Genomic DNA, 10,061 nt, shown 5'->3' with positions numbered 1-10,061 from the left:
CATGTCCTAGGTCGCCCACCAGTATAACGAGGGAATATATTTCTATTTTTTATTTCATGTCCTAGGCTCCCACCAGTATAACGAGGGAATACATTTATGTTTTTTCATTTCATGTCCTAGGTCGCCCACCAGTATAACGAGGGAATATATTTCTGTTTTTCATTTTCATGTCCTAGGCTCCCACCAGCATAACGAGGGAATACATTTCATATTTTTGCATTCAGGCGCCCACCTGTATAACGAGAGGAATACTTTTCAGTCTTATACTTCAGGTCTTGAAATCAGTAACCCACCGGAAGGCAGAAGGTTACAACAAAAATCCCCGGCATAACAAGTTTTAATGAAGAGAGCCGTATTCCCAGAGGAACCACCGAAAAGCTTAATGAAGGAAGCCATATCCCCAGTGGACCAAACTAGACAGTGAGACAATGTATTCAGAGTAGCAAAAGGTTGGTGTCACCCCTATCAGCTTTCGGAAGATAGCAGCACCGGAATAGACGCAAGCCGACAAGAAAGCAAGGCGTCCAGAACAAATGGAAGATGGATGGGATCTTGTAATCCGTTATCTAGCCTAGCTTCTTGATTTTTCTTTTAAGCACAATGTAATAAGGAGACCGGTAAGTAGTAGTAACAGCATGCAGCAGCAGTAACAGCAAATCGTAGTCCCATGGTAGTCCCAGTTACCAACACTTCCCGAACTACATTAACCTAATCCCCTTCGAGCCAGGGATATGTAGGAAACCTTTGAAGCAAAGGTTCGGTTAAATCTTTTTTTAAAAAAACAAAATGCTTCACGCGGAGTCTTCCAACGAGCAAAGTCGCTCGTGTGTGCTCACTTTATCTTTGCACGAAAAGCTCTTTATGCTTTCGGACAAAGAGGGGCAGCTGTGAGCACGTGATTTTTGCTTCACGGAAGCCACTCCAAAAGAAATCGGAAAAGAAATAAAACAAGTTACCTTCAGGTACAATTTTGAGGATTTGTGTGACATTTTGATAATTGTTTTGTCCATAAATGCTCGCCTTGCTATAGTTTAAAAATACAAAAAAATACATGTTGCATGCATCTAGGAATTAATGGTACATTTAGGAATTAATTAACCATTATTTGGTTTTAAAAGCGAAAAACACAAAAATATGCATTTTTATTCTATTTTGTTGTCATGGTGATTTTATTAAATGTTTTAATTCATGTGATAACTGTTGTTAAGTGTTAATTAATATACGTGTAGTTTAATTTTGGTTTTTAGGAATTTTTGTTTAATTATAAGAAGGAAAATATCGGATTTGGGCCCAAAAATTCAACTGAAATCAAGCCCAAACCAATACAATGACCCAGTCCAAAACCAGGCCTTCCAGGCACGCCCCAAACGACGCCGCATAGGGCGTTTGATCTGAGCCGTTCATCCATACTCATCCATTGGTCCACAATCGCGCCCGTAACCCGACCTGCTTACCCGGGTCAACCTAGCCCCTCATTAAAACCAAACGACCCTGTTTCTACACCAAACGACCCCGTCCTGTCCCTCACCAATTAATCCAAACAGTTGAGATCATTTGATCTAACGGCTCAACTTAATTGCCACGTTCCGTATATCCCAACCCACGCCCCCTATCCGAATACCCCCCCTTCCATCGTCTCTCTCAGACACAAACCCAGCATCCCCCATTCAAACCCTAGCGCCGCCCTTCCATCCCCTCACCATAAACCCAGCGGCAACGATGTCGGTGACCACCAAATTAACACCCCTAGTGCACCTCAACCCCCTGGACACGGATCTGCAAACCGTTGGCTTCAAATCATTTCCCATCGTCTCGAATATTCGTTTGAAGATTCGAGCAAAACCCCGATCTACACCAACCCATGCTAGATTCACACCAGTCATTACCCTGCCCTCACTCGTGACCAAACCCAGCTTGGTTTGGTCCGAATCTACCCACAAATCCTCAAGCCCCAAATCGGACTGTTCGAACCCTAGAACACAAGAACTTTGGGAATCCGGCCAGTTTAAATACAGGGTTGGGGTTTAATAGTCCTTAATCGAAGTGTTCTCGGTTGAGAACACCTCGATTAAAGTCTGTTCGACCTCAAATGGTCAAGTCCAGTCAAAGCTTGGGTCGTTTGTTGTTGAGCTTCCAGAGTAAGTTCTCTTTTTCTTTTCTATTTTTTGTTTGAATGTTGTTTGAGTTTGTTAACATGTTTAGTTAGTTTGTTTGGTATTTCTGATGTGTTCTTTCAATTTCCTCCATCTTCGTAAGACCTTTTTATTTGGTCGATTATTCTTCTGTTTATGGTTGAATACGTATGGTGATATACATGCTCGATTTGATCAGTGTCGTCAAGTGTTCCATTCATGATGTTCCTCTGTTTTGTGCAAAGTTGTCTGAAGCCATTTGGGACCCTGTTCGTATTATTTGTTTAATCGACTGATTGTTCTATGTTATAATTAGTATAGTCGATTAGATAAATGTCGTCGATTAGTTTTATAGGACTGAATGTTCAAATATTCTGATTCGTATAGCTTCATATGATTGATTGAATCATTGTCGTTTAGCTGATTGTTTGACATTATCTGTGAATGGTTTGTAGCTGTAGTGTAATAGCTAGAACTCAGTTTAGGGCAGCTTGAGTTTGAACTTTCAGAAGTTCAAAATTTCAGGTTGTTGAAGCAGGGTAAAACAGTAATAACCAAGGGTTAACAAGGGTAGTTTGGGGGTGTGAAAAGATCAGAAATGGTTAGTTTAAGTTGGGCTGACAGTAGGGTACTGAAGTATGATTAAACTAATACAATAGTGGGGAATAAAACTTGGTAGCATGGGATGTTAGTTGAGTATTATAATAGGCCCATACCATTTGAGTAATAATAAAATGAATGGATGGGGGATCAGTTGGATTGTCAGTTGCCCATACCATTTGGGGCACAAAACACCTAATACTGGGAAATAAAGGGGTATGGGTAGAGTTGAGGTCTGAAGGGAACGAGGCAGCCTGGGGCTTGCCTGTATTTTGCCTATAAATAGGCTCATTTAGGGTAGAGTAAGGGGTTGGACATCAGAAATTGAGAGAGGTAGAGTGTTAAAGCTAAAACTTCTACATTAAAGAGTTTTGAGTGTTGAGAGATAAAAAGAAAAAGCAAAAACAAGGCTGGTCCTTCAACCTTTAATGGGTCAGTCCAATTTCAGAATAATATAGAGTTAGAGTGTGCTAGATTTTTGACCATAACAGTCAGAAGCTACTGCTTTTCTGCATCTGTTTCCTTCTCTGCTTAGCTTATATTGTTTTGGTGCTGCTGAGCTACAAACTGGGTCCTTTACTGGTAGAGCACTGTTTCAGTTGAGTCATTTTTGGTTTTCTGAGTTCACTGGACCTCTGTTTGGCTCAAATCTATTGTTGTTTTTTTCTACTGGTTATTATTGGGTTTTTCCTGATGGGTTTGTTTGGACTTCAAAAATCTGACTGCTGGGTTGCTTGCTGCTGAGTGTTGCCTTTCTGTTGCTGCTGTTGTTGTGTGTGTGTGCTACTGCTGCACTGATCATTCCTCTATTTCTTTTGCTTTCCCAAATACCAGGTACATCACTGATACACTGATCAATGTAGGCTGAAATTTGAAGCATGAATACAAAGAAATGAACAAGTTGAAGTTATTTTGGAATTCACTTTAGAAATATATTGAACATTAGTTGTATGTATGATAGTTCGCTTTCTCTAATAGAACTATGTAGTCAGCTGTGATGTAACTGAACCTTTACACATATCATTTAGCTGGAAAAACTCTACGAGTTGCTTATAATTAAAAGGGACTAATGTTGTAGTAGCTATGTTCTATTAGTTCATTATTATTTGTCAAGAAGCATGTTAGGTACTCAATAGTTACTTCCTTAAACAAATGGTTTTTTTTAGTTGGTAGGAATATGGCTTGATTAAGACAAGCAGGACATTATATTTCAGTTCCCCCCTTTAAATGTCAAACATATACCAAATAAGTTAAATAGGCCCAATTGGAATAAGGAAGGCCCAGGCCGAGTTTTACGTTATACACATTGGGCCTGGGCCCGTAATATCTAAGCAACGGCCCATATACGTGTTCATGTTTTGAATTTTGCAAATCATATTCGGAACCCGACTATAACAACCTTGTAAGCATGTAAATAAAGTTGGACCGTTCTTCTTCTTTCATTATTAGAGACAAACTCAATAGAAAACATAACCACTATAGGACACCCTTTTAAATAAAATGAGACGAGCCTCGCCAAATAAAACGCATAGATTGTGGGGCCCTCACAAGATGTATATGTTGATTACTTAGAACTCGGGATAGGCAGCTTAGCGAACTCCACGGCCTTACCCAAAGATAATAACGCGTTAGACTCTTTAGGCGCGATTTAATTAATCTTACCTTCTTAAAACTCAGGTGCACAATTATGTGATCCAAATCCAAATCTCAACGGAGTCGAAATGTGTCTCTAATCACGGGCGCATTGATTGTGATGTGGCTCGAGATGCGTTTTCACAACGTTGCAAATTCCCCCAATGATAATAATAATAATAATAAATAACGAATGAGACGAGCCTCGACAAACAAGAATACCCAAAGTGCGGGGCCCTCAACGGATAATTATTTCGAGTACTTAGATTCCGGGACGAGCCGTTTAGCAAATTTCACGGCCCCACCCAAAATAATTATACGCTAGTCGCTTTAGGCGCGTATTTAATAATGCTATCTTCTTAAACTCGAGTGCACGTTTATGTGACCCAAATCCAAATTTCAACAAAGTTGAAATGTGTCAACAACCACGGGTGCATTGATGTGACGTGGTTCGAGACGTGTTTCCACGATGTTGCAATTCTTGATAAAAAAATAGTAATGATAAAAGCGTTTGAAAGTTAAAACTTGCACATGAGCTCATAATTATATAAAATTAGATAAACAAGCCGAATATGACAGTTGAGTGACCGTGCTCGAACCACGGAACTCGGGAATGCCTAATACCTTCTCCCGGGTTAACAGAATTCCTTATCCGGATTTCTGGTTCGCGAACTGTAATACAGAGTCATTCTTTTCCTCGATTCGGGATTAAATTGGTGACTTGGGATACCCTAAATCTCCCAAGTGGCGACTCTGAAATAAATAAACGAATCCCGTTTCGATTGTCCTTTAATTGGAAAAATTCCTTCACCCCACGCGGGTGCGCAAAAAGGAGGTGTGACACCGTTATCGCGGTAGTACAGTTATTGGGACAATGACAGTAACATCCAGTGACAAAAAAGAGGCAGAAGCAACCAGGCTATGGCACATGCGTTTGGGACATGCTGGAGGAAAATCTTTGAAAACTTTATTAGATTAAGGATTGTTAAAAGGAGTAAAGGCTTGCAACTTGGAGTTTTGCGAGCATTGTGTCAAAGGGAAACAGACAAGGGTTAAATTTGGTACAACGATCCATAATACTAAAGGCATTTTGGATTATGTACACTCTGATGTTTGGGGTCCTTCCAAAACACCTTCATTGGGTGGGAAGCACTATTTTGTAACCTTTGTTGATGATTTTTCCCGAAGAGTATGGGTGTATACAATGAAGAGCAAAGATGAAGTGTTGGGAATTTTTCTCAAATGGAAGATGATGGTGGAGAATCAGACAGGCAGGAGAATCAAGTGTATTCGCACAGACAATGGAGGTGAATACAAAAATGATCATTTCAATAAGGTCTGTGAAAATGATGGCATCATCCGACACTTCACTGTTAGACATACACCACAACAGAATGGAGTGGCAGAACGTATGAACCGGACCTTGCTGGAGAAGGTACGGTGTATGTTGTCCAATGCTGGCTTGGGCAAAGAATTTTGGGCTGAGGCAATTACATATGCATGCCACCTCATTAATCGTCTACCATCTGCTGCTATTGATGGCAAGACACCATTTGAAAAATGGTATGGAAAACCTGCTGTAGATTATAACTCTTTGCACGTGTTTGGCTCAACTGCATATTATCATGTGACGGAGTCAAAATTGGATCCAAGGGCAAAGAAGGCTATTTTTATGGGAATTACTTCTGGAGTCAAAGGATATCGCTTATGGTGTCCTATGACAAAGAAAGTAATATTCAGCAGGGATGTTACCTTTGATGAATCTGCTATGGTAAATAAGGTAACAGAAGATACCAAACAAAATAAAGGTGCTTCTAAGCAGGTGGAGTTTGAGGGAAAATTTATTTTTCCTACACAAGAAGCAGAGGAGGAAACAAACAAAGATTATCCTCTAGAAGAAGAGCCAGTAGAGAGGGATTTTCCAACTCAGGAACCTCAACAACATCTTGAATCAATTGCAACTAGCAGACCAAAAAAGACAATAACAAAACTTGTTCGTCTTATAGAGACGGTTGCTTGTGCCGCCTCAATTGTAGGTGATGATGTTCCTACCACTTATAAAGACGTAGTCTAAAGTTCAGAAGAAGATAAGTGGAGGATTGTCATGAATTATGAAATACAGTCCCTTCATCAGAATCATACATGGAGATTGGCCAATCTCCCGAAGGGAAAGAAAGCAATTGGGTGCAAATGGTTATTTGCAAAGAAAGAAAGATTTTCTAACCAAGAAGATGTTCGCTACAAAGCAAGATTGATGGGCAAAAGGATATGCTCAAAAGGAGGGAATTGATTACAATGAAGTGTTTTCTCCAGTTGTAAAATATTCCTCCATTAGAATTATGTTGGCTTTGGTAGCACAGTTGGATTTGGAACTAGTTCAAATGGATGTAAAAACTGCATTTTTACATGGAAACTTGGAGGAGGAAATATACATGACTCAGCCAGAAGGATTCAAAGTTGCTGGAAAAGAAAATATGGTATGAAAACTTGAAAAATCATTGTACGGATTGAAACAATCTTCTAGACAATGGTACAAGCGATTTGACAAGTTTATGTTGCGGCAAGGGTACAAGAGAAGCAAATACAATCATTGTATGTATTTGCGCAAGCTTGAAGATGGTTCTTTTGTATCTTCTCCTATATGTTGATGATATGTTGATAGCTTCCGAGAATTCGGAAGAAATTGATAAGTTGAAGATTCAACTGAAGAAGGAGTTCGAGATGAAGGATCTGGGTGAGGCAAAGAAAATTCTTGGCATGGAGATAATAAGAGATAGACGTTCAAAGAAACTCTGTTTATCTCAGAAAGGAATATTTGAAGAGAGTACTACAACATTTTGGCATAGATGAGAAGACTAAGCCAGTTAGTACTCCACTTGCTCCCCATTTTAAGCTAAGTACTACTATGTCGCCAAAAGATGAAGCTGAACAGGAGTATATGTCAAGGGTACCATACGCAAATGTTGTTGGTAACTTGATGTATGCAATGGTCTACACGAGATCTGACATTTCACAAGCCGTTGGAGTTATTAGCACATATATGCATAATCCAGGAAAGGAGCATTGGCAAGTTGTGAAGTGGATTCTACAATATATTCATAATACTGTATATGTTGGGTTAGTTTTTGAGCAGGAAGGCAATCAATCTGTAGTTGGATATTGTGACTCAGATTTTGCGGGCGATCTGGACAAACAAAGATCAACTACTGGTTATGTGTTTACTTTTGCAAAGGCACTAGTTAGTTGGAAGTCTACTTTGCAGTCAACAATTGCTTTGTCTACAACAGAGGCAGAGTATATGACTATTACAAAGGCTGTGAAAGAGGCAATTTGGCTTCAGGGGTTGCTAAAAGAGCTTGGTATTGGGCATAAAAGTATCACAATTTTTTGTGATAGTCAAAGTGCTATTCAATTAGCGAAGAACCAAGTTTATCATGCAAGGATGAAGCACATTAATGTTAGGTATCATTTCGTACGAGAAATCATAGAAGAAGGTGGAGTCACGATAAAGAAAATTCATACTACGGAGAATCCTGCTGATATGCTGACAAAGGTGGTGATTGCGGTCAAGTTTCAACATTGTTTGGATTTGATCAATATTGTTGAACACTGAAGATTGAAGATGAAGACACAACCAATTTGTTATTGAGAGAAAATTGAAGATGTGAAATTTTGCCAAGGTGGAGATTTGTTGAAAATGTCAAAAGTCCCACATCGGTATCGGTGGGTGACATATTTGGTTTGGATTTTTTCCCTATAAAAGAAGGCCTAATGTTTAGGATTTAAACACACCTCTCATTTGCCTTCTTATCTTCTTACGACATTTGTATCTTCTCTCTTTAGTATCATTTCACTTGTATTTTGGAGTGGAATAAAATATTGGTTGTGTCCGAGGAAGTAGGCAAAATTGGCGAACCTCGTAAATTCTGGTGTTCCTTTTATTGTTGCTTTATTGTCTTATTTATTATTTAGTGGCTGCCATAATTTTTGGTATAGTAATTGTAACTCATTCACACTATATACATTTGGCTTCCGCAACAATCTCGAAGTGACAAACATTAATGCTGAGAGCTTAAGCGTAGGAGCACCCATCCCCTCGTTCGCTTAATTATTAGCTGTAAAATATTACTTGTGCTAAGAATTTCCAACACCTACTTTTTTAAATAAATTAAAATAAATTTGTATTACCTAAAAGACTGAAAAAAGAAAACGAATTAAAAGGAAAGAGAACATTGAAATTTAAATTGACACTTATTATGTAGTATTTGAAAAACACATAAAAAGTACTAGTACTACTTATAAGAAAAAGTTTAAGTTTCATGCCTTTGACTCTGTAGATAATAAATACTAGTACCACATAGAGGAAATTAATTACGAAGAACAGGGTATATAGTATTCATTAAGATTTCAATACTCCTTATTATTCCGAAGGAAATTGTCTTATGCATGGGCATATATATATGCAGTCTACGCATGCATAAGATTATTTAGACAATACAAGAGCTAGCTAGATTTAGGATTCGCATCATATAATCGATATTCCTTGGCTTATATCTTTGACGAACACAAATCGGTAGGTATTATTGGGGCTCAAAGTCAAAGCCAAACGCCTTTGTCGGTCAACTACCTCGATTCCAATGTCACTGCAGAAGGATTCTCCCCATGGACAAAAAACCAACTTGTAAGAATAATCAGTAGGATGATCATTAAATTTCTTAATCTGAAACCAGCTGGTCATTTGTAAGGGATCTCCTTCTACTCCGTTAGTTGACAAGAAAAACGGACTCTGTGTTCCTGGAAAACCTTCAACCATCCACACTAAGTTGTCAGCACATGCGAAAGTTGGATTAAGATAGAACTTGATGTTAAGAGAAGTTGATTCAGTGATCTTTGTAACTTGGTTATTAAGAGGTTTTAGAAACACAGGCATGCCGGGGTCTAGATCTTTTCGAGACTGCACCACTTGAAATGGACAAACGAAACTAGAGCTGGTTTCAGTTCCATTTCCCAAGTCTCGTGTTACTCCGCCACCACCAGCTCCAGGCAACATGAAGTACCTGGAGTCTGATGTGAGAATCTCGCCTTGATTGTCACGCACCGGAGGAGGCAAGAGCTGGTTCGGAGTTGTTATTCTAGCATTACAAGAGGAAAAGGCAATAAGGAGATGGAGGAACGAAAGCAAAATAAACATCTTCATTTTCAATTCTTTGATTTAGTACTAGCTGCGCTTATTAATTGGTGATGGATGAGCTCGGAACTGAGCCTGAATTTATAGATAACAGATTTTGCTCGCATGTGAAACATGGTGGTGAAAACATGCTTAGTAATACTGTAGTTGTTTTGTTTTTTATTCTTAATTATTGCTACTCGATACATGCATCATACGGTTGAACAATTGCTCACGCGTACGGAAAAGAATATTAAAGACTAGGAATTTTCAAAACAAGAGAGAGACAAATTGTTTAGTTAAATATTTGAGTTGTTTAGTAAATTAGCATGGGTGCTTAATATGTTTGAAGTAATCTATATCGTCTTCCCTGGTAATGGTCCCAAGATTTGATTATTTTTCCACTATATATTAGTACTATACTCCCATTTAACGTGTCCCACGATTGCTTGTTTTTTTACTATTAATATTATACCATTAATTCAACGTGACAATTGTACTGTTACAGGTCCATATACTGTTTCAAACAG

At 38.8% G+C, this 10,061-nt stretch overlaps 2 protein-coding genes across 2 annotated transcripts; one reads left to right on the top strand and one right to left on the bottom strand.

The window, feature by feature from the left end:
* Positions 1-7,302: 7,302 nt before the first annotated feature.
* Positions 7,303-8,705, top strand: LOC138888295 (secreted RxLR effector protein 161-like). Its single transcript, XM_070170141.1, has 2 exons — positions 7,303-7,826; positions 8,702-8,705. The coding sequence occupies exons 1-2, from the start codon at positions 7,303-7,305 to the stop codon at positions 8,703-8,705; spliced, it is 528 nt and encodes a 175-aa protein (XP_070026242.1).
* Positions 8,706-8,735: 30 nt separating this feature from the next.
* Positions 8,736-9,615, bottom strand: LOC104221536 (kunitz trypsin inhibitor 5-like). Its single transcript, XM_009772602.2, has one exon. It carries the CDS (start codon positions 9,559-9,561, stop codon positions 8,890-8,892), a length of 672 nt encoding a protein of 223 aa, XP_009770904.1. The 5' UTR covers positions 9,562-9,615; the 3' UTR covers positions 8,736-8,889.
* Between the last annotated feature and the right edge of the window lie 446 nt (positions 9,616-10,061).

The sequence above is a fragment of the Nicotiana sylvestris genome, chromosome 3 (genome assembly GCF_000393655.2).
Source record: "Nicotiana sylvestris chromosome 3, ASM39365v2, whole genome shotgun sequence".
In the NCBI taxonomy this organism is placed as follows: domain Eukaryota; kingdom Viridiplantae; phylum Streptophyta; class Magnoliopsida; order Solanales; family Solanaceae; genus Nicotiana; species Nicotiana sylvestris.
Note: the sequence above shows the minus strand (reverse complement) of the source record. Positions and strands in the feature narration are given on the sequence as shown.

Excerpts from the sequence above, each read along its gene's own strand:
- LOC138888295 (XM_070170141.1), top strand. The coding sequence starts at position 7,303 with ATGTCAAGGGTACCATACGCAAATGTTGTTGGTAACTTGATGTATGCA.
- LOC104221536 (XM_009772602.2), bottom strand. The coding sequence starts at position 9,561 with ATGAAGATGTTTATTTTGCTTTCGTTCCTCCATCTCCTTATTGCCTTT.